The sequence below is a fragment of the Tyto alba genome, unplaced genomic scaffold (assembly GCF_018691265.1).
Source record: "Tyto alba isolate M040663 unplaced genomic scaffold, T.alba_DEE_v4.0 Super-Scaffold_6, whole genome shotgun sequence".
NCBI lineage: Eukaryota > Metazoa > Chordata > Aves > Strigiformes > Tytonidae > Tyto > Tyto alba.
Window position 1 is genome coordinate 49561048 of NW_024881327.1, and position 24916 is coordinate 49585963.

The 24916-nt window shown below is 40.2% G+C and overlaps 1 protein-coding gene across 2 annotated transcripts; it reads right to left on the reverse strand.

Annotated features, from left to right (window-relative positions):
• Window positions 1-2103: 2103 nt before the first annotated feature.
• Window positions 2104-21835, reverse strand: KRCC1 (lysine rich coiled-coil 1). Of its 2 annotated transcripts, none has more exons than XM_042808110.1 (7): window positions 21695-21835; window positions 10178-10284; window positions 8439-8546; window positions 8175-8349; window positions 6593-6841; window positions 4868-4964; window positions 2104-3392 (listed from the first exon to the last, which is right to left on the reverse strand). In XM_042808110.1, the coding sequence occupies exons 1-7, from the start codon at window positions 21738-21740 to the stop codon at window positions 2615-2617; spliced, it is 1560 nt and encodes a 519-aa protein (XP_042664044.1). In that variant the 5' UTR covers window positions 21741-21835; the 3' UTR covers window positions 2104-2614. The 2 variants fall into 2 exon arrangements, with proteins under 2 accessions (XP_042664044.1, XP_042664043.1); XM_042808109.1 differs by having other exon boundaries at window positions 4868-4967.
• Window positions 21836-24916: the final 3081 nt, after the last annotated feature.

Below are 24916 nucleotides of genomic sequence, written 5' to 3' on the forward strand. Positions count from 1 at the left end.
CAAGAAACTTTGTTTACAGATATTCTACATAGTTTGTGCAACCACTTTTCGGTGGGTGGGCAAGGAGGGTATGGAGTTCAAGCACAGATTTTGGAATGGATCACTGAAAAAAACCAAAACCATCTCCCTCTTCTGCCAACTCATGCTTCTACTGTACAGAGCTGTTAATCTTCTTGATTTCCAAAAATCTTCCTGACTTCCGAAAGTGCAACTCTTATTTCAAAAGCAAGTAAGCTGGGACCTATTTCCCTCTGATTAGTCTGTTCCCTGTGTACAAGCAGGGTACCACACCACAGCCTTTCTGTCTGCTGGAAGTCTGTTTTCTTACACTGAATTCCTGAGGAAAGGAGGCATATGTGACCATACTGGAGCAAGGGTTCCTTACTAATAATTGTGAAATACACTGGCCATATTTGTACAGCCCTATTTGATGGAGTGGCAGAAATAAAGACATCTTACAGTGCCTAGTTTGCTAAACTAAGCATCCTGAGAGAAGAGGAAGACATTATTTGTCTTACATGGGAGACAAGCTGCAGTGTTGCCCCTGTTATTCTCGCAGCAAAAAGTATATATAGGGGAGATCGCTTGAAAACCTCCCCAGTGACACTGTAGGACAATACAAGCAGCCTGCAGCTGGCAGCTTACAACAGCTCACAACTGTCACCAACAGTTAGCATAAGTAAATTATGATTGAACTCACTCTGCCCAAGTAAATAATGAGAAATGCAGTTATTAATGTACTACTCTTAGACTCCCTCATCAGACAAGCAAAGGTTAAAGAAAGCAAGGGAGAGAGTCCTTGAAAAGATTCAGAAAGGCATCTAACTCCTGAGCAGGCAAAAAGAGCCACTGAAGAAAGCAGAGGCATTATCAGCCTCAAACAAAGACCAGGACAGATTAGGAAAGCGGACCTGACACACTTTGAATTTAAAGCTGAATCCCCATGGACAGCTGAGTTCAGGTTCCTGAGACTCCTGGCCAATAGTTATTAGCACCTACATGTTTCCGCTCAGCTTTGTTTAGTTGTACATGAACCTAGTTAGTACATCCTCTAATGGACAAGTTTAAGTTACTTGACGGCTCAGATGCTAACTACTGAGATTTACAACATTATCAGCAGCACAAAAAAATTCTAAATCCAAGATTGCAATCAACCACAAAACACAAATAAAGCAGACAAAAAAATAAAGCAGACTATTTTCAACCTACTACTTATACTCTCAAAACTAAACCTACGACAAAACAGACAGAATTCAAGGCTTGAGGGCCCTGGTCTCTACTCCATCCCACACCACAACCACCCACAACAGAAAGTTTCAGTTGGGCAGATTTACCCAGAACAGCAGCTCAGCACAGGTGCCTCTACAAACAGACTAACCCAGTGGAAAGCGCAGCCTGAGTGATGCAAACCAACAGCGTGATGGCTTTCAGATCCCACATCAAGGCTCAGAAGAAACTTTCTTGCAACCTGAAGGCAGTAAGAGAGGTACTAAACAGTGTCTTGTGAAATTGCTTTTAAATGATCACTTTTCAGAACTTCACTGTATTTACTCAGCCCAGCAGCTTTCAGTAAGACATCACACAGGCTTCAAATCCTCCACGCAACCCCAGCTCTGCACAGTGCAGGCAGACAATGCAATTCCTCCTTCTCCGGGGCAGCCTGCCTGCCCCAAGCCCTGTAGACAATGATGTGTCTCCAGTGTCCGTGGCTTACTGAAGGTTTCATCTGAGAGTCCTGGGAGCAACACAAGAGCTTGAACCCCACCACACGAGTTTCTCAATTAATTGCACATATGTTGGACACCGGTGCTCATGCTACACTAACATAAATCCATGTTGTGAACGAAGGTCTGGTGACGTGACATGACATTTAAAATGGAAATACAAAGCTGTTACTGATTTTTCAGGATATTGTTTGGATCACAAATCTAGCTTCATTCTAACATTTGATGTACAGGAGTGAATGAAGCAGAATGGAGCTTCATGTCAGCAATTAATTTTGCATGTTGCATCTTTTCTGTGTCTCCTAAATTAAACTAAAAATCAGGATTACAATGAGAAAAATCTACTAGACAATGCATATTTGACAACCATTTGCATGTTTAATATACTAATTTTCCACTCAGAACTGGATGACAAAAAAAACAAACCACAAAAATCCCAATAGCAAACAGGATCGGGAATCAAAAGCCTGTCACATTCTCCTGTTACATCTGTCAGAGAAAGGGTTACAGACACTAATAGAACACTGAAGCATTTATGTACTTTCCTAGAATAACACAAACCTCAATGGTAGGCACCATTAATATTAGAAAGAAGCTGTACAATTTGGCAAAATTCCAGCAGTATTCTGTAAATTGCTGACCCTTATTTGTAGTATATTCCAGAAGAGATTACAGACTATCAAACTCATGTCACTGCAATAGCTCCTGTATGTGTAAGATGATTTAAAATTGCTGCCTAGATACTGCCCAAAAATCTCAGAAGGCAGGCTTTTTCTTGCTTCTACACTGGAACAAAAACTTTGCTTTAAAGAACAGTGATAGTATAGTACAAAATGGTTAAGTGAGTCTACGAACAGAATCAACTTCTTAAATCTAAACAAAATCTTTTATCAATATCCCAAGACAGATTCATCCTGGAGTAGCTTCTCTTCTCTTTTGACATCTGTCTGTAGCTTCTTTTTATCTTTTTTGCTATCTTTCTCAGTAGGGTTTTCTTTAAGTCTTTTGCCTATATAAGGTCTTGATTTCTTCTCATTTAACATGTCTATCTCAAGTTTAATTCTCTTTTGCTTCTCTTTTCTAAAATCTGGATCTTCATTACTTTTCTTTCTTTTCTTCTTTGTGGCTTTTTTCTCATACTTCAGCTTTTCACTGATGCATTTTTCCTCCTCAAAATGTTTTAACTCAAATTTCTGTTCTTTTCTGCAGGAGCTGGTAGAAGCAAGCATAAAGTTGCAGTAATCTTTAGATTTTGCAACCAGTAGGCTGAAGCTCTCATCTCTGATGGTAGTCACCTCAGAAGTTTGCTCCGTTTTACAGTATCCTTTGTTATAGCAACAATTAAGTGTCTTCTCCAGTGCATGCTCAGAAGCTGATGGCCAGCTTGGTGATCTATTTTCCCCAGTATTTGTAGGTGACTGGGTTTCTGAGAAAAGGCAGGAACGCTGGCCTTGTTCATACTTAAAGTTTGAAGATATAACCTTACCAAGGTCATTTCCTCCTTCCATGTTTTTATCTTGGAATCCTTCCTCTTCTGCTTTTCCTAAATATCTTCTGGGATCTAGACCTCTAGCTTTCCGAACTTTAACGTAGCCTGTTAACTCATTTTGAAAGGAGGAGTTATACATTTTCTCTGATTTCTTCATGAGATTGACAAGCATTGTTTCTCTGCATAAATTGGATAGAAAGTCTTAGTTATTAATACTGAAAAATTTGCTAATCATCCGTTGAGTTAAAAAAGTCCTATTTCCAGAGTTAGAAAAAGAACATTTCCTAAGTGTGTTGTTCCAGGTAACTACATGGACCCCACTATACACAATCATATCTGTAAAGCTGAAGTTACAGGGTACCAATTCTACTCTTTGTGAAAACTGGAAAACCAGAATAACTTAATGAATGAGTTTCTTGTGACCTAGGTAGAATAAGATGCTTTTGAAATGACTGCATACAATTTTAAAACTACTTTTTAAAAAGAAAATTTAAGATCCTGTCTTATTAACTGATCTCCAGTTAGCTGCAGATAAGAAGCAATTACATTATATACTGACTTTCAAGTAGTAGAATTACTAATTTCTTTATGAGATTCATTCTACTGAACGGTTGCAATACAGTAATTTCAGGCAAACTGTGGGACTCCACAGCAGAAACAAAACAGAACAGAAACAAGCAACCTGGATTGCTAAAACCCCCAAACAAAATAAATGTGTGCTACCTATCAGTTTATATTCTACTTGGCCTTTCCTCAGGCTGGAAGATAAAGGGGTTAGGTGACAAAAATATCCCCCATGGAAAGGGCAGCTCTTAATCCCTTAAATATATCTTGTTTTGCCTTAATTCACCAGCTTTATATATTCATTTTGTTAAACTGTAGATAGGCTTGTAGCAGTTCTCTACACTCCTGTTTCAGGGATTCTATTTCTGTTGACTAAGCAAACATTTAAAATCGTATCAGTTCTACATCTGTCTTTTGTAGTTATATCATCATTGTACCTTCACTTAAAATATGTCTTATCAAAATGCTTAACATGTAAGCAATTTTGACAGTCAGCCTACCTGCACAGCAATCTCCAAAAAGTACATCTTAAATCACCACAATATCCATTTTGCAATTAACACAGCCTACAGGCACTCTTCAGGGTAAAAGGGAAGTACAAGAGCTATCATCTATCCCATAAATGTTTTTATGCCAAATGTAAGATGCATGTTGATGAATCCTGAAAGCCACACAATTGATGGAGACTTGGCACTTCTCAGGATTAAAGTCTTCTTTGCCCTGTCAGTAGGAATCTTTAAGTTCAGACAACTTCCTTCTAGACTGAGCACTGAAGATGCTGTACCAAAACAGGTGCTGCTATCCTCAGATAGCAAAATAAGTGGGTAAACTGTAAAGGTTTCAGGATCTTCCCCATGTGGGTTGTCATTGAAGATGCAACTGTGTGAACTCTAAGACTGAATTTCAGTCACAAGTATGATTTTTAAGTGGACAGTGCCCCTTTAAACCAGTAAACCAAACAACAAGAAAAATCCCCCAACCAAAATGAAAACCCCATGAATAAGTCACTTAACAACAGACAACAGGGCTAATGAAAAAGTTTGAAAGTACAAACTACAGAGGAATAGTAACAAAAGACTTATTGACTTACTTAGACCGGTGCTTTTGTCCTTGCACATGGGCCTGGTACGTTTCTATAGATGTAAGTGTGATGTTACATATGAAGCACATGTAACAACCAACCCCAACTGCTGAAAAGAAGGAACCTGTAGGTTAGTTAAACTACAAATGAAAGGCAAAACTCAAAATACATCACGATCCCATCCCATGCAAGACTCCTAACATAATGTTCCCATAAACAATGTTTATAGACAGATATAAAGTCTCTGCTTCAATTAAATGCTAGAATAATATTTATGAAGCAAGCTGACAAGGTGTACAGTTGCAGTCTAATCATGGTTTAAACATTAACAAAGAGTATTTCTGATGACTGAAATGATCCAAGATAATTCCAGTAAACTGCTGTCAAATGCTGATGAGAATGAACTGTACTGAAAGATTAAATACTATTTTAAATACCTGACCCAAAGCAAGCACCAACACATACCAACCCAGTCAGTCCAGATTTAATTAAAATCAGATCAGTTTAAACATAACCTGCTCAAATGTTCAAGATCAGTTTAAACATTGCCTGCTCAAATGTTCATTCAGTGTTGGTTTGACCCTGAGAAGATGCTGAGAAAATTGTCAATACAGTGCATTATGAATATGGTACATGGAGTCTCAGGCAAATGTAAGGTAAGGTCAAAGAGGAAAACCCTCATTGTGTTTTCTAGGTTGTCATTTTCTCCTCTCCTACAGGCTGTGCCAACCATAGACCTAAGTATTCTGAAACCAATGAGTAACCTTTTTCCCCATGCAAACCCAAGAGCTTCATCCATTAGCAAAATTCAGTATTAATTCCAATGGGTTATTCCTTTGCATCAAAATGTATTATTTTGTTTACGCTATAGCATGACTTAGTAAGAGCTGTTTTATACTAGCAGTGACTTTTGACTATCAGGTAGCATTTTGAATTCTTATTAAAGGAAGGATGAACAGTTCTGTTGCACAGGACCAGATGATGCCCCCTCAAAAATTAATGGAAGTTGCACAGCAACAGGACTTTGGCTTTGGACACCGTGCTTCAGCTGGAGACAGTCCTGATGGGAAGCTAGAGAATACTTACTCTTTAGGAAACAAATTTCCTTATATGGGAAGACTGAAATAATTACAACAACCAGTTTCATGAATAAAAGATTGAGGTAAGACAAGACATCAGTTTTCAATTATTTAAAGAATGCAACAAAAAGGAAACAAATGATTCAGTTCTTGTGTCTGCTTCTTGTTCTGTGCACAGTGACGAAATACACTGTGGTCAGAGAGCCAAGCTCAATGGCAGTAGAAGGTTTCAAGATCAAGAAGGTAAAGATCAAGAAGTCCTGGGAGATGTTCCTTATGGAGATTGTGGAGTTTCCAGCACTGACAGTTTTTAAGAACAAGGTGGATGAACATCTTAAGAATGACACAGATACAACTGATCCTAGCCTTTGATTTAGGGGACTGAGCTATTTTCTGTGAATATGACTGCAGAATTCTGTGAGGACCTGGATTTGGGTCTCTAAGTCAGTAAAAAAATATCTTCCAACCGACAGCTGTCAGAGACAGAACTTTAGCAGTTCATAAACCAAACTGAAAGGAAGAAATTAACTTGTTCTGTAAAACAGGAGAAGTCTATCATCCCCTTGCAAGTAACAGAGCAGTTCTTTGAACAAACCAGAACTGAGCACTCAAAGCTACACTGAAGAGATCACAACCTTGCTCATGTTTTGCTTACCCTTTGTGCTGGATTCTGCAGGGACAACTTTGTCTCCTAGCTGCTCCAATATCTTTTTCCGTGATTCATTTCTTCTGTGTTTCTTACCAACATAATGCTGTTGGGCCGCAAGTGGACTGTTGAAGGGAGCACAGCAGAGCTTGCAGTACTTGTCTGGATCATTTAACATCAACCTTGTGTTGAAGGATGACAAAGACCCTTCAGCTTCTAAAGGCACTAAGAGCTTCTCAGCCAATGGGTTCTGTAAAGCTGGAGACATGGAAATAGAGTATAAATTGGCTGACAGGAGAGCAAAGGAAAGGCTAAAACAATTCCATCAAGCAAAACAGGTGACTGAAGAACTACAGAGCTGGAAAGGAGAACAGTCTGATGGGTGATGACCTACTTACAAGAGACTATAAAATATTAGAGTCCTTGCAAGGATATGAATCTGCAGACTGATAATGAACAGAGCCCTAGAATATTCAGAACCCCCACCATTAGATACTTAAAAATCAGCTGTATTTGACAGTGTCATGGTCTAACCCCAACCAGCAACTAAGCACCACGTAGCTGCTTGCTCACTCCTCTCCACTCCCAGTGGGATGGGGAGGAGAATCAAAAAAAAAAGTAAAACTCGTGGGTTGAAATATGAACAGTTTAATAACTAAAATGGAATTTAAAAAACCCTGCAATAATAACAATAGCAACAATTGTAATGAAAAGGAATATAACAAAAAGAGAGTGAAATAAAACCCTCAAAAAGACAAGGAATGCACAGTGCAATTGCTCACCACCCACTGACTGATGCCTGAGCAGCGATCGGCCTCTCCTGGCCAACCCCCCCCAGTTTATACACCGAGCATGATGTTCTATGGTATGGGATATCCCTTGGCTAGTTTGGGTCAGCTATCCCTGCTTCTTGCACACCTGCTTGCTGGCAGAGCATGGGAAACTGAAAAATCCTTAACTTAAGCGCCACTTATCAACAACTAAATCAATGTCAATTATCAACATTATCATCAATTATCAACATTAATCTCGCACTGAATCCTAGTACCAGCTACTAGGAGGAAAATTAACTCTATCCCAGATAAAACCAGGACAGACGGCTGGTCACTTTAAGCAACTTATAAAGTGCAAGAAGAGAGATGCACCCTGCAGAGGGTGATTCAGAGCACATACACTACGCTCCATCTTTAAATACTGTTCAGCAACTTGTACAGGACTAACACCAGTTAAGTGTTGCTTGTGAACTAATTTTTTTTTAATTTCTTATCATATTAATTTACCAGAGGAACATCTTGTTGGAACTGCAGTGAAATGTCAGAACAACAATAAACACCTTTCATTAATAAAGAAATTGGAAATATTTGCCTTTAGTTTCAGTCAATGGAAGATAGGGAATTTATAAGCAAGGTTCCACGGCTTCTGAGTTGCAGAGGGTAGTATCTTTGTTTATTCACCTAAGGAGTTACCACAAGACAACTCCACAACTTTGGAAGAATAGAAAGGCATAAAGACATGACAAGTGTAGGAAGATAGTTCTCTATTTGTTTCAAAGAGTGACAGGAAAATGCATGCAAAGCAAACTAGTTCTTACCAGAAACAGGCTGCGTGCTCCGTGCTGGCACGTGGGCTTGATATCCTGATAATTGCTTCAGCTTTTTAGCATGGATCTTTCCTATGTAGTGGGACAAAGCAACAACTGGGGAAGTGAAACACATGTTGCAGAGATTGCAGAATTTGTTTTTGTCCACTATTCCACTCCCATCCATCTGAAACCAGACAAGGGCAAGCTCAGTTACAAGCATTCACTGAAGTATACAAGAAAATGTTTTATTTAGTGATGAAGAGGTCCACTCACCTGAAAATTGATACAACCTGTTTTCTTCTGTTTGCTATGCTTCCGCCTCTCATCTTTCTCACCATGCATCTGGATGTAAAGACGAACTTTCTGAGCATGTTTTTTGCCCTGGGAAGAGACTAGAATTATTCCTGCTTCAGTAACAAGGATCCAAGCAGTGATATATCCAGTGACTGGGACTTTATTAATCAAAACCAGCTTTCAACACTTGCCTAATTGTATTTGTATAAAGCAGAGCCAAAAGTGGACAAATGCCAGCTCATGTAACAATACTATACCTTAATCAATAATATCTTATTTAGCATTACTCATAACATTTTGCCTCAAGCAGCTCTTGGAGTCATCTACACTCAACTCTTTGTGCAATCAAAATTCCCAACATGTCCCCTTACAAACAGGCACACTAAAATAAGTAAGGGAAGGAATGCAGTCATGCCACAGAGCAAGTTTGCTGTGCTCCTTTACCACCAAGCCTGGGGGCTTGACATCAAGGCTCTCCTGTGTCCTGGCACAGAAGAATGACAGGCAGCACAACTCAACTCACCTACCCAAATAAGAAGTCTAGCCTCCCTAGTCAGTGGAGAAAACCAGGTTTCCCTGGAAGCCCAGTTAAAGCATCTCCATCTTGGAGTCGGTCTATGGAGATTTCTACACCTTTCTACTGAGGATACAATAGTCCAGATAACTGAAACGGGGTGTTCATGTATACTTCCCTCAGACACAATTATTTTTTAATTCTTAGATGCTCTCAACCTATAACCTTCAAACTCTTGCACTTACCCACATGCCACCCTATATAGTGGTGACCTATAATGCAAAAGAAGCAACTTGCCTTCTCTGAGCTGATGGTTTTCGGATGTCTTTTAAGGATTCTGAGGAGCAGTGCAGGATATTCTAACAATATTATCAAAGAGAAGGGGGTCCTACCATACCTGGCTAGATAATATAATTGAGGAAAAAAAGAGTTATTTCCATCAATTTGATTTGTAATGGTGGAGTCAGGTAATTTTACAGTTGCATCTATTATCCTCAACTGGATTCGGATCCAAGAAACAGAACACCAAACCGAGGTGCAACTCTGCAAAGTTCTGGCAGCACAACCGCTGCTAAATTGAAGTAAGTAAATATAACACCTTGCAAGACCTAAGTCTTAATAACATGAATGGCAAGAAATATTTCTGACAGCAAATGGTATTTTAAACTAATTTTTTTAAGAAGAAGATGACAGAAACACCTGTGACTGCAAACCTGCACACCCTCAAGATCAAGTTTCAAAATAAAGCATGCTTGCCCATATCCATAGCAATATCCCAAGGCATACAGTTGTTGCAAGAAATGTCTTCAGCATGATTGATACAACCTACCTCAAACAGACACTGGTGCACAGAGGAGCACATATGTGTCTCTGGGTGAAACATCAGGAGGCATGACCTCAATCCTCTACAGCTAGCACTGCCCCGTACTATACGTATGTTCTGGCTCACATGGTACAGATCTGCTTCAACCCCATACATAGCATGGTCTGAACCTGCTCAGTTCTTTCTAAAACCATGCTGCAATATTCAGCAGATTGCCCTTCACCATCACTGAACCCACAACTTTCACAGCATTCAAGTCTGGTTAGTATAGCATAAGCCTTGAGAAACACACTATAAGAAGTCTTTTATAACACTACATAGAAACCCCAAACAAACCGAAGTCCCAGTGCTTGCTAAGAAAAATTCTCCTTTCCAGCCTACCTTATAGTGTGATATCCTTTGAGACTCAAACTGCAGCACTGCCCCGCAAACCTTACAGAAAGTGTCGGTGAAAAGGTCTTTCCTTGTTGCCTCATCTAAAACGTCATCTAAACGGAAAGAATAAAAGCCAAAATCAGCCAGTACTTAGGACAAGATATATTTGCATTCCTGAAAGAACGAATGCTCACCCACTGAATCACATTGTACCTCCCTGAGGCTTCAAAGCAATGCTGTGAAGCCACCTAAACCTGCCTACTTACAGAAGTACTGCTCTCTTGGATTTATAAAGTATTACTATGAGAGTACCTGGACTTTAAAAACAAAAATAGAGACTCTTCACTGGGTTTGCAGTCCACTTCAGTAGGCCACAATGTCAGAAATACTTGACTAACAGCCTAGAAAGAAGAATTTTAACTGAACTAGATCACATAGTTATATCTGGGAATGCTCCTTAAAGAAGAGATACACAGAAAGCCTGGGAGTAGCTCAGTACATGAGAAAGGCCAGGAGGTTTCAGATGCTTAGGAGGGTTGTACCTGTGTTCCTGTAACAATTTAACTGATTTAGCTATATAGGGAGAGACTGCTTCAATGGCTTGTGTTGATTTTCTTTGCCCTTTTCCCAGTTAACTCCTGGCCCGTATATACTTTAATTGGCCCAGACTTGAAGCTATGCCTGAATAATTGCATGTGCAGGCACATTTGATCGGGGGGTACATGCTCTAATAAGCACTTAGAAGTAGTACCAACATCAATTTAGAGAATTAAACACAACCTTCAGAAGAGCATAACTGTGCAAGCAGAACTGTCAAAGATAAAGCTACATCTCTACCCCTGTTCTTTTTCCTCTCAATACACTTTAATTCATTAGGGAAACCAGTTTAACTCATATTGCTTGAAGCACTTCACACTTCTCTAGTACATGCTATACTCTCAGAGACCAAGTTTACCGACACTGCTATACCACCAAAACTTTTTCTTTGCTAACAAACTCTAAGACTACCTGTTTCTTTTTCATCCCCAGTGGGTCACACTAATTCCAATTAAGCTAGAATTTCACTTTTTGGCATGTCCTGCTCTTAAAAATAAGCCAAAGTTAAATAAGCTTAAAGTAAATTTGAAGGAAGCCACATAACTAGATAGTTCACTAAACCATGGTCTTCAAATTAAGCTGAGGTTAAAGGGAAAATATTGGGGAAAGTATTATGATGTTTTAACTGATCTTACTCCCTTCTAAGCCTACCCAGTGGTCCATCCTGGAAGCCACACGTGGAACAGGTGGCTTTCCATGCTTTGCACACAGCCTGGAGTGATTGTGAGCGAGGAAAGCATTGCTCCCTGTGGTCTCAAGGCTCGGTGCCAAAAGGCATCTAGAAACCCATAAAGGCAATCAGCCTTTACCGTTATTTCTAAAGATTGCTTTCCTTTGGCAAGGGGCCAAGAGATCAAAGTCCAAAGCAACACGAAAAAAACAGAATCAAATACTTAATATTGTGTCCTGTAACTCTAAATAAGGGTGCTAAGCTATGGGATGATCAGTTCACAAATGATTAAGGAAGGACTAGAGTCTACCCAGACAGCCACATCTGCCCTGGACAACACAACTGCCATCTCTGCACAAGTAAAAATCTGCTTAAAAAACAGAGCATGAATTTCAGTACAAACTGTATGACATATACTTTAACTGAGTCAGTATCACCCCCGGAACATGGCTCCAGCGGGAGCCTGAAACAAGGAATGCCAAACTACTTTGCCAAGCCAACGTTAACAAGTGCAACCAGCTGAAAAATCTACCAGCAGCTCTATGGGCACTGACAAAACCTGAGGAATATCAGATGCAGAGATCTTTGTCAGACTGTGAGCATGGTTAACCCGACTTCACCTTCCCAAAGCAACACTCCTGAATTGTTTAACATACAGATCTTAATAAAACTGGCTCTGAGGCAGCTTTTGGCTGAGATTGCAGCAATGACTAGGTATCAAAATGCTGTTATCTCTCATGGTTTATCATCAGTCCCCAATATAAGAATTAATTTTCTAATAAAAGCTCTATTTTCATGAGGTTCAACAGCCAGGTGACTAGTCATTTAGAGCTTTTGTATTCTGTAGTATGAGTCACAGAGAAATGTTCAATATCCTAGTAATCCATTCATATAGCTTAGCCCCTTCAAGCAGAGGAGTGAAAGATGGACACAGTAACTTGAGTTGATCCACACAAGAAAATGCAATGATTTAGTTCTGGGTATCAGATGAAAGTCCATCTTGCACTCAAAACGCATGATTTGCCAGTGTTTGTAGCAGAAAAAAGCCACTTGTAGAGAAGTACACCAGTTTGCTCAAGTGTACTGAACTGTAAAAACAGCTACCTAAATATAAATGGAACAATATTCTCCATTTAAAAAAAAACAAAACAAACAAACAAAAAAAAACACAAAAAAAAACCAAAGGCAAACTGCAATGCAGGTAGGCACAAGTCTATGAAATGCTACTATTGTGGGTGGTATTCACTCTTCCAATTTGAATAACTGCTCACTGGAAAACATCTTTGTTTCAAAGACAGACTTCTTTATGCTAGTTAAGGACAGTATTATGTGCGTATTTTCCTTGACTTAGCAGTGAACTGCACAGCCTTTTTGGCAGACTAAACCCAATCAAGTGCATGCTACAAAACACCCTAAAAACATTAATGTGAAAAAATAAAAACATTATAATGTGAAATTAAAAATGGGGTTTTGTTCACCTTTTTCTTGGCTAACCACTGCAATGAAAAGTTTGGTTTATAGAGAAAAGAATTCTGGTTGTCCAAGTAACTGCTGTTGTGTCTCTCAGAGCTGTCCTGAACCCCGTTGTGTCCTTGTCCTCAATGGCATTTTGCAGTAACTGATGAATTACACTAAAATATATTCTAGAGACAGTTTAAAATATTGCTTTTTATTGTTACAAGAGCTGTTTTCATTCAATATTGTAAAAAGTTTGATAGGATTTAAGATTCTTCCTTCTTTGTAAAATTTATCACATCTTAGTTTTCTTTTCATAGTGTTGTATTTTATATTTCTCATTAAGTCTTTCAATTTTTCACCTTGTTGCCCCTCTGTTTTGGCTTAATCTTTTCTCAATATAAGGTTATGCTACTATAGCTCAGTCAGCAGTGATGAACGCAGAGCTACCAGAATCTCAGTGAAGACTCCTACTTCTACACCTGTAATGTTGTTAAGCCCAAGTATTGGTTCCCCCAAGAGAGAATTATCTACAGAAATAAAGACACAGTGTTCACAACGTTTGCCTTGGTTTTGGAACCTTAAAGGTTTGCTCTACTCAGTTTTTCTCCAAGGTCACAAGATGACTGTCAACACATATGACATGAAACAGGCAGGGTTTCCAAACGGTAACTTGGCTGGGGAAGGCAGATGAGCACCACAAGCATGGTAACATAACCTGCTTTAACACAGTTCTTGGCATTCACCTGCTGTTACATTAGCAAATAGCAGGGGAGATCAGCTCCAGCTTTGTCCGTGGGATATGGCCAAGCACAGCACAACCTCGCAAGCTTTCCTTAAGCCAAACAAGGCCAGAACATCCTGATCCACAAAAAGGATACAGCAGCTGCTACCAAAGTTGGTCAGAAACACAGGTAACTGGCATTTCTGAAAATGCTGGGTAGGCACTTTTAAAAACCCTGTTCTGATAATTTCAGCCTCAGATCACATGAAAACCCAAATATGTAAACACAGCCATTTTATTTTCTGTATAGTTAGTGGATTTTTAGGCAAATATATATGCCTTCGAGAATGTATTTCTACATGGTCTTCTGATAAACTGCACAAAGACAAGTTCAGGAGTAAATTGATGTGTCTCTCCCTTAAATCCCAACCAGGCAGTGAGTTGTAAATGGCCTTCAGTTCGGTCTGGGCAACTGCAGGCTCCTCAATGATAAGCATGCACATCAACAGCCCTCTTTGCTAAATGACATGTTTCTGCTCGCTTCCAGAGAAGGGTCACGAACAAGTTTGCCCTTTCTTCTTTTAGCTATTCCTCAAGACCATTTGCAACACACAAAAATGATAGAGCACGGGGAGATCTATGCCACCACTGACTGTGTGCAACCACATCTATAAATATTAAGTTGAACTTGAGGTCTCCAGCTTTCAGATTCACAAGACATCTCTCCCAGAAAGTAAGAAAAACTTTTTTAAAAAATAGCTTACCATACAGTTTGCAACCATACCATCAGAAACTTTTCAGAGAATCAATCAAAAGCAGTAGCCTTGTAGAACTGCCATCCTGACCTTGTCGTTTTTGTAATTCCAAAATGTTTACATAAAGCTACTGGTATCATGAATTCAGAGCAACTGCTTGGATCAGTTTTTTGTCATTAAGAAATGGTTCACCACAAAACAGACCAAGTACTGTTTCAGACAAAGGGATTGCTCCTTAATAAAAGGATATGGATTAAAATGTTTTAGAAACATAAGACATGAGATTTATATCTTTTATTAAAACAAACAAAAAAACCCCAAACAAACCAATGTTCATGCTGTATAATGGTCAACCAGTAATTTTCAGTGTAGCTTTTCCCTAATTTTTAGGCTACTTCCCCCCCTCCCCTCAAAAAAAAACATTTACATTTGTCAACAGTCCACATTTTGGAGGAAAAGACAAGTCTCTGGACTATCTGGACTGGAGTTGTTAATGCAGTCTGCACCTCCTATTTACTAATGACCCAATGGCAATATTTTCTCTTGTGATTCTTAGTAGATCTTACGGATTTTTTCTTGTCACAGTTTTCTCAGCTATGTTATGAAACCTACAGTACTTAGTACTGTCACAGACTTGCTGTGAGACCTCATGTTTTGTGAAGTCCACTGACATCCTCAGAAAAGACATACCATAGCAACAGTAAATATTAAGAGCAGTTCTCTTATCTAAAAGGATGCACAAAGCGAAGTAGCACACACAAAGAAACTTCTTGCAATCAGGATGAATCTGATCCCACTGAAATGCTAAGAGCAGCTTTGCAAGTGACCTTAGCAGAGCCAATTAACCTCAGATACTCATAAGGCTGTCCCATTAAAGGAAATGCAAAGATCCCTCAGAGATTTAACTCAATGCTCATGGGAAGTGTGGGGCATTGTTACAATCCCCTCTGGCTTCCAGGCTCAGAAATCCCACCCATCAGAATGGTGCTTCTCTTCATTAATGGCCCTGTTTTCAGTGTCATCTCACAACAGCGAGATTGCAAGGACTGGTCCTGGGCAGCAGTGCTTCTGAAAGCACAGGTGATCCAAACATTGTTGGTGCTTAGAGATGGTAACATTAGGTAAGGCTGACACTAAACGACACAGGGTCTCATATGGTAGATTAAAATCATTAGCTTTGGGGCTTCAGTAGTCTTGAGGGATCCCTGTTTACATGAAGATATGTGATTACACTGGGCTGAAAACAGTTCAGTTCTTGATTTTCAAGTGTCTAGCAGCACCAAGAAGGATTAGAGCCCATTTCTAGAGGGTATAGTACAAGCATTAAAAAAAAAAAAAAGAGCTGCTTCTCCAAAGATAGCACTGACCACAACAAAAGGTTGCACAAAAACAGAAAGGAGCCAGGATGACAATGGACAATTACAGAAACATGAGGCTGCATGTATTAGCCATGTGTATTTACAGATTCCTTATTTGAAGTGAACATCATAATAGCTCACCAACACACTGTCTCACCTGTACCATTTGCTTTGCCCAGTTATCCTTCCTAAGCTCTTAAGAAATACTTTTCAGAGGGAACTAGGCTGAGAAATGTACCTGTCAAAGCTGATCGATTAGATAGAATGGGAAATAAGCATTCAAGTAGCATCCAGGCATAAAGGGAAAAATACAGCCAAAAAACCAGGTAACATCTTCCTGTTTCATCATGGTTTACTTGCATGTCCAGAAGGAAAACATGAAAGACGGCCTAGACTTCCATGAATGTACTACTTATAAGCTGTCCTTTAAAAAGCAGATATTCACACACACACAGAAACACACACACTGCCTACAGTGGCAGGCAGGTACAGCCAGCCCTGAGCACACGTAGCAAAGACACGTCCAACCCAGCCTGGGAGGAGTTATGGTCTTCACATGCCAGATGGCAAACATAGACCTAATACAGAAAGGGTAAAAAGCTGTGTAGTCTTAATTCATAGCCAATAGTTAAAGAAAATAATATAGTTCCACAGGAAAAAAAAAAAAAAAAATAGACTATTTTCAAATGTTTGCAAAGACTAGAGAAGCAAGCCACAGGGTAAAATGATCATGACTTCTACTCTTCTTCAAAGAAATACTGTTAGAATATTTGCTTCATTACTGTTCCTTCTAGGTCAGTGTTCTGTTTAAATCACACTCGGGAGTTCTCCTTTGCCACCTTCCGAGATTGAGGTGTAACCTAGTAATTTAATTAAAATCTAATGTTTTAGTGGGTTGGTATTCACTCTCAAGTCCTCCATCATTAAGGCAAGACATGAATCACTGAAGACTTAAATACTGAAAACCACTCAAACTTTACAGACTGGTGCAAGAAGTTTCCTAAACACATTCACTATCATAAAAATGACTTCTCATTCTTATCTCCAATGTGACTAATAAAAATGTCTGAATTAGCAGAAAAATCTGGTATTAAAGCAGTAGACCATAACAGTAAATGTATGATGAAAACCCAGCATACTTTTTATTGGTATGATTTTCTGACTAGCATCTTCTGAGACGGTTCAGAAGACACAGAAGCTAAACACATCGTATGAAACGAAATTAAAAGCAGTCTGACATAATAGCAAATAACATAAGACAGAGAATATCAAGTATCACCTGAATATCCAGGTGATATCTAATACACTTACATTCTTGCTCATTCACTTGGCATTTACAACATTTTTCCAGAGACGTGTTTTATACAATTTTTTTTTAATGTAGAGAACAAACCCAGCCTAAATCAATAGACAGTGAAGAGCAATCAGTAGGCAATGAGGAATACATTCTTAAAACAAAAATCAACTTGATGACGTTAATGTTCAGACACTGAAATATGAACACCAAGAAGGCAATGAGAACTACAGGTGCTCAGCATCTCTCTTAACAAGAAAACTAAGGCAATTTTTTTTTTTTTTTTTCCAAATCCAAATAACAGAGGTAGATTTTGGAAATCCGGAAACAAACATGCTGGCTAATAACAAGTCAGACTCTTAGTGTCTGAATTGAAAGATAACAATTCGCTTACAGTTTCCCCATTCTCAGTTATGATCTTAGAAGCACACCCAACTTTTTTTTTTTTTTTTAATCTTCTTCAGTGGTATAGCAATTAGTTAAGGCATTGAAACACTGATGTGAGAAGGCTCAGGGACATTTTAAGATTATTGTACTTGCATATTTTACTACTTGAGGGAAGTTCAAGGATGTCTTTTCAACTTTAAACCTTTGCTATCTGTTTTCTTACTTCTACGTTAACTGAAGTGGAATTTTTGTGTTATTCCAGGTAGGAAAGGCAGTGAGGAAAAAAAGTCTTCCCTTGGGGCAGTATAAACGTAGTAGGAAAAATACTAACATTAATTAAAATATCAGAAACCAGGTAATATAAAAAAGCCTGTGCAGCCCAGGATTTTCTACCACTTGATTACAAAGGACATGCTCCCAGCTCTAGTCTTTTATTAATTTTTCTTTCCCAATTCTTGAGGGTAGAGAAGACAGAAAGCAGAATAATGTAGTAAAGAAGAAGTCTAGGCTAGACAAATCCCTTAAGGCAAAAGCATAAAATTTGAAGTTCAAGGTACTAAACCCACAACATGACATAGCCAAATTCTGCCCTCAAACGTCAACAGCCAACATAGAATTTTAATGAGAAATAGATGGATATACATGAATCAAGTTCAACAACTGCAAGTCCTCAAGAGAAAATACTGACCCACATATTTTCTCATTTTACAAGCCCTTTCACATGGCTGTCTCCAAGGCACATCCACACAAGCAATGGGGTTAGCACATCTTACTAGTCTACCACCTGTCAGCCTCACAGTAACTCAGTGTGCATGCTGAAGCCTGTCCCAGCTGCAAAGTAAAACAGGTTAATTTACATCACACACACTATATTAATTTACTTTACTCTGCAAGCAAGAAAGGCAGGAGCCTGCATACAGTCAGTTATCTCAGCTGACTGGCTGTGATTTCACATGATGTGCAAGCTCTATTGCTTGAAATCAAGCAATCATACTCCTACTTCTTAAGAGGATGAAAGATGAACAAAAGCTTGAATGCTTAAGAGTATCAGCTGTCCAAAACTGCAAACAGTATCACTGCAATCCAGTCATTTTTGGTTGTGGTACAGCAGGCAAGCACGGTCACTGTACAGTGGGAGTCAGGAAGCAATTTCAAAATAAATTCAGATATTCAACTTAGAAATGGCAGGCAAAGGTAACAAGCTTTAAAACCCTTATAAAATACACTGAGCTGCAGTATTACAGCACCATATTCCTATAGGAGGAAGGGAGGCTGAACCAAACAGATTTTGATTTCTGCAGTTAGGTAAAATACATTCTCCAAGGAAACAATACCGAAGGAGCACTAAATTTTCATTTTCTCAGTGAGTTTAGTCACTGAACATCTTTCAAATTATTTTTTTGTTTTGTTCTCTTTTCAAAGCTCCGGTGATCATAAAAAAACATGAAATGCCAAACTGGACTCTGTTGTTTGGAAACAAATGCTGTTAATGCTGGCACTGCATGTTTCCATAAACTAGTTTCACCAATCAAACTGTAAGATTTTTGCCCAAAGAATACTATAACAACTTACAAGCATTTATATGCATCTTTGGATGCTACATGTTATCACAGATTTGACTAAAACACATGGCTGAGCCTGTGCACATGCTTGAGCCCTTTGAAGCTTAAAACCACGCTACCAAAACAGGGGTTAAACATAGCTTTACCCAAACCTTCTCAAATGTACAAACTAAACCAAAACAGTGCTAAAAGCCTTGATGGCCAGATGGATCTACGATCTGCCCTGACACACAACAGAAGCAGCTTGCAGTTGATGTGAAACACAATGCTTCCCCTTTTACCCAGGGTTCGAAGGTAAGAAGACACTTCACCTGCTCTTACTGCTCTAAAATCAGCCTGGACACAGAAAATACTTTAAATCATTAAGACTGAAGTACAATGCATCAATCACTACTAATAAAATTAAGGTGTTCACTTCTTGCAACACAGTTCCTTGATTCTATTAATTTTTCTCCCTGTTGGCCCAAGTTCTCTTGTTTCCATTTCTGTGTCTCCTGAATATCACACTGACCTCTGCTCCCTGCATCCTATCAGACCCACGAGAACTGGGACAGCCTGTCACAGCTGAAGAAGACTGAAATCAGCTATTTGCTTTTACCAGCAAAAAAGTTACATTTTTTTTTTTAAAGTGTCAAATCATTTTTACAGCAATAAATTGCTCAGGATTTCAGAAAACACATCTTTGATTTTTTTTTAAATTTATGTGAGCATGGTTTGATCCAGCTGTACTTCTTGAAACATCGTCAAAATCTGACTAAGGTGCAACAGAAGGCTGATTAAGTCTATACTGGATGGTTGGCTCCTTCTCAAGAAGATTTTAATGCATTAGACTTCTTAAACACTACAGGATAAACTGCTAGTCTCCTTGCCAGGCATTAAATTATTCCCTTAGGATAACAGACCCTTTTCCCTTTCCACTCTGTCATGGTTTAACCCTCCTTGGGTCTTAAAAACACCTAAGAAATATAGCTCCCAATTCCCTCTTTGTAAATTTTCAGAGGCAGGTTAAGACAAGTGAAGTTACCCTTCTGCCCGGCTCTCTTCTGACATATAAATGCTCCCAAACGATTGTATGATATCAGTTTGTGCAATGTTATTTCTCAGCCTACTCTCAGTGCTATTTAAGGTGGGCTGGGTAAGAAACATATAATCAGTGAATTGGGACCTGATTCTTTTTTTCCCCATCCAGTAAAGTAAGAAGATATGTAGAATAGAAAAGGATGGAGCGAGGAAAATTAGTCATTTAACATGAGAGCACTACATACTGAGTCTTGAAAAAGGATGCATGTTTGTACAGATTACCTACACTCTTACAGGTATCAAGGTTTTTTATTTTGTTGCCACCCGTTCAAAAGAAACCCCTAAGGCTAAAACAAACAAAAAGTCCAAAGGCACATGTGTGTGTGCATGTGAGGAAATCAGAAAGCACTGTTGCCACAGAGTTTCCAAAGCAAAAAAGTTACTGCTAATTTTTAAGAAAAGGATACCCTCCCTCCTCAATAGCCTATCAAACCATAAATTACTCATCCTATCCAGTTTCACACCTCTGTTTGGCACAGGTATGAACTGACAAGCATGACCAGCAATCCTTGCTGTGTCTGGCTCAAGAAAAAACCTGTACCAGCTGTGCACCAAAAATAAGGGCCTGAGCTACCTCTAAACACTGAGAATTTAAGAAACACAACATTCAGACCCTCAAAATCCTTTGAAATTCCCAGGAGGTCAAAGTACTTCTGAAATTAAAGGCTTTGTTGCTAATGCACCCATGTTCAAGAACATGACAATTCAATTCAAGAAATACGTGTGAAAAATGGAATTTAAACCTAAATATAGCAAGATCATATTCCTAACTTTCCCCAAGTATATTCCTTTGGAGACCATACATACTTGTGTTGCTTTTTTCCACCAGAAAGCTGACTACTTAAAATAACTGTCAGCTTTCTAAACAGTGATTAATTCCACCTGAGTTCTGTTCAAGAATATTACTAAATTTAACTGACAATGGGGAAATCTGCTGTTAATAGATGCTTTGCTTATTTTTTTAAAGCTCATGTTTATACACTGCTAAGCATGTGGCTTTTTTTCAAAAACTTGATTTTCATTATACAACTGAGTAGTCAACGCTTATAAACCACTGACCAAAGCTTTCCAACATGCAAGTATTTTATACCCATTTTTAATAGCTTAGTGCTCTGGGAAGCTCAATGGTGTTTTTTGGGGTGCTATTTACTAGATTTCAGGAGACTACCTGGCAAGGAGAGGACATGGAAAGCTTCCATTCACTTCTCAGCCAGAACCTGCAGATTCAATTCCACGGTTCTATATCCCAGGTCTGGTGTATAAAAGTAACCTGTTTGTCATCTTACTGCCCCAGAAGCATGAGATTTACAAAGCCAAAGCAAAACTTCTCTGCACTAGACTTAAACAGAGGACCACCCTTTACAAGCTGCACATCAGTTTGGACTTACTACACTTGCTCTACCTGCTCCTTCCACATGGAAAACACAGACAAGCCTCTCATTGCAGTTCGCTCCCCATTAACTTCTGCCTTTAGTATGAGACTCCCATTGCTTTTTCCACGTTGGCGTCACGAAAACATGCTTTAATTTCACAGAGGGCACGGCACTACCACACCTCTGCCATGCCCTGGTAGGCCCCTGCTCCCTCCCTTCCCTCCACCTCACGGCCCGTGATGGCGCCCGCGGGCCGAACCCCACTCACCCTCGCGGCGGGGGACGGCGAGCGCGGGCCGCCTCCCCGCCGCCATAGCCCCGGCGCTGCCGGCGGGGAGCCACCGCGCTTAGAGACACGGAGCCGGGACGCCTTAATGAGCTCCGGCCGCTGCCTCTCCCGTTAACGAGCTGCTCCTGAGGGCCGGCCGCTCCCCCACGCCCTCCCCGCCCCGCGGGGCCCGCCGCGGCCCCCACTCAGCCCAGCTGGTCCCCAGTGCCGCCCGCCCGGCCCCTGGACTCCCCCTCAGGGGCGGCTCACAGCCCTCCCAGCTGACTAGGGACTAGTAGTGACTGCGTGGTAACTACTAATAACTACTAGTAGCTGCCTCATAGCTGCCCGGTAACTACCCAATGACTACTAATAACTATCAGCCTAGTATCTGCCTCGCAACTGCCTTGTAACTACTAGTACCTGTAGCTAGCCCGCTAGCTACTAGTAAGAGCCTAGTAGCTGCTGAATAACTACTAGTAAAAGTCTCATAACATTGTAATAACCGCCTGGTAACTACTAGTAACACCTTAGTGGCTGCCTATTATCAGCCTAGCAACTAGTAACTGCAGGTCGCTCCCGTGGGTGGCTCCTCTCTACCCCCAGCAGCAAAAACACCCCCAAAATCTGCTAAATTGCTGCCAAACCACCAGCTGGCCCTTCCCGTGATCACCCCATCAGTCGGCCCCCCCCCCCTTCAAGGTCTGAATTCCCCTCAGCCCCCATCACACCCCACCACCCCAAATTTTCCTAACTGTCACCCCAAAAAGTTTAATTGGGATACAGGGCCTACCCTCGCACCACAGGTGATTACATTTAACATTTCAAGCTGAATTATAATGACAGGATGGCTCCAAGGAACACCTGCCTAGGAGAGGTTTTTAACCCTCTCTTTTTTTCTTTTTTCTCTCTAACTCACATGTCTGAGTACTGCTTATCACAGTCCAAAACTGCAGCAACTATATTTGATAAAATTGTGCTTTGCATAAATTTTTAGAGGGCAGTAGAGGGTGCTGTTTGTTCTCTTGTTAGGAGGATGGGGCCACTTGTCCCTCCAGCCCAATATCCAAACAGATCCTAAGTGCAGAATAACCTGCTGATGAGGGGTCAGCCTTTCTTGGTGCTCCAAAATTGGTGTGCATCTCCGGCTGGCTTTGAAATTCAATGTGTTTCCAAGGGTTTGAGGGTGCATTCACTGCTCCAAATAGGTATCCAAGTGGGAATTGCTGTTATCTAGTATCTCTTGGCTCTCTCCAACTTTCCCAGTGTTTTCTCTTCAGATTGACAGTTTTACCACTATATTTTTGCACACAGAGGGGTCTGAAACTGTGGCCCAGTGGTACCGGGGATGTGATGTGCAGCCAGATTGCTGATCTCCTGTATGACTCAGCTGAGCACACACCATGGTGGCATTCTCTGGGCTGGAAGGGGAGAAATGAGACTTTTGTTATGCTCTGTCTCAGTCAAACTGTGGGGTTTGTTATGCTCTGAAGGTGTGATGGGTGCATTCTGCTGGGTGCACCACAGATGTCTGCCTGTGCAGAGACCTGGTCTTTTGTAACTCTGTCCTAGAAGGACTTTAATCCATTGGTTTTAGCTGGCTATTTTGGAAATGTATAGTCTTTGTTATAATTATATTCTTTGTTATTCTATTCTATTCTATTCTATTCTATTCTATTCTATTCTATTCTATTCTATTCTATTCTATTCTATTCTATTCTATTCTATTCTTTTTTTTACTGGGAATCAGAAACAGTGTTTAGTGTGATTAATGACTGCATTCAATATAGCCACACTCCAATTTGTGTTTATGTGAAAAAAAAAACCAAAACAAAACAAAACAGCACCTAATTTTGAGGTGCTAAAGTACTTCTGGTAAATATATGTATCTAAAAGGTGCTTACACCAAGGAGAATTAAACATGGGTAACAGATAAGACCAGAGCATCCTAACAAGTATGACAAAAGTAGAGCATTGCAATTAAAATTGTAATTGCTTGTTTGATCCGATTGCCTGTAGTGACTTTTCTATGCTGCTCAGCATAAACTCTGGGAGGTTTGTGCTGACAGATCTGAAATGGCTCTGGCCCTCCTCAGGATGAGTGGAGGAGTCTGGTTGTTTGGAAATATTGCTCATAATCACACGAACAGCCAGATTAGCCTGAATTATGGCATTGTCGTTTGATAGTGTTTGTGCTTGGCATACTCAGGCAAACTATAACACAGGATATTTGTGCTGAAGTGTAATACCATACTTCATTTGCAGGCAAGGAATGTTGCCAGGAGCTTTTAGTGGAAGATGCTGAGCAGTTCTGTAACTGTCTTGAAGAGCACAACGATACTTCCCACTGTCTTGGCATGGTAAAGCATTTCTTTTACAGTCATGGGATGCACAGGAATTACCCTTTTTACCCTCTTTATCTCTCTGCACCTCACTTTCCCTGTTAATCAGACAGGTTTTTCTGTGCAGTACAGAGGTGTGGGAAGAGGTTTGCAAACATTAATATCTGTGCTGTGTTTAGAGATCCAGGCAGAAATAGCATCAGGTTTCCTAGGGGAAGGTGAGAATAGCAGGAGCCAGCCCCACGAAGTGCTATTAAATGACAAAAAAAATGCTGAATGACAATGATTCAGATTCCATGGCAAGGTTCACTCTTATACATGGAGATCTTCCCTTGCATCTCCCCAAACATGTACTGCCTGCTGGGGGCAGAGAGCAAAACCAGGGCCTGACTTCTCATGGGTTTGGTCTTTCTGGTGGACCCTCCTTTTCCACTCAGGTGGCTCAAATTCCCCCATCTCTTCCACAGCTGAGCATTGGAGGTGGGGAGAGCTCTCAAATGCAGTGCCATTTCAAAGAGGTTTAGTACATCCAAAATTGTACAAGTATCTAAGATGTTCTGCTTGCTTCCACAGCCCGTGCTGAATTGCCATTGTCCTTCCAGTTCCTTCCACGCTGCTCCATGCACCCACTGCTGCTGGCATTTGGGAAGTGACTCCCCTTTTCCAGGCTCTGGTGACAACAGAGGATGCTGAGAATTTCAAGGCATCTGTTTCACTGTTATCCCTGCCTCTAAATGTGCCATCCATCTCCTAGAGAGTAAAAATAAAGCAGCATTGTTTAATTTTTGGAAAAAGCCAGATGACAGTGGAAGCAGTCAGAAATATGCATACCAGCCTTCCCTGTCCCACTGTCTCAGCTGTTGCTTCCTGAGAGACAGAA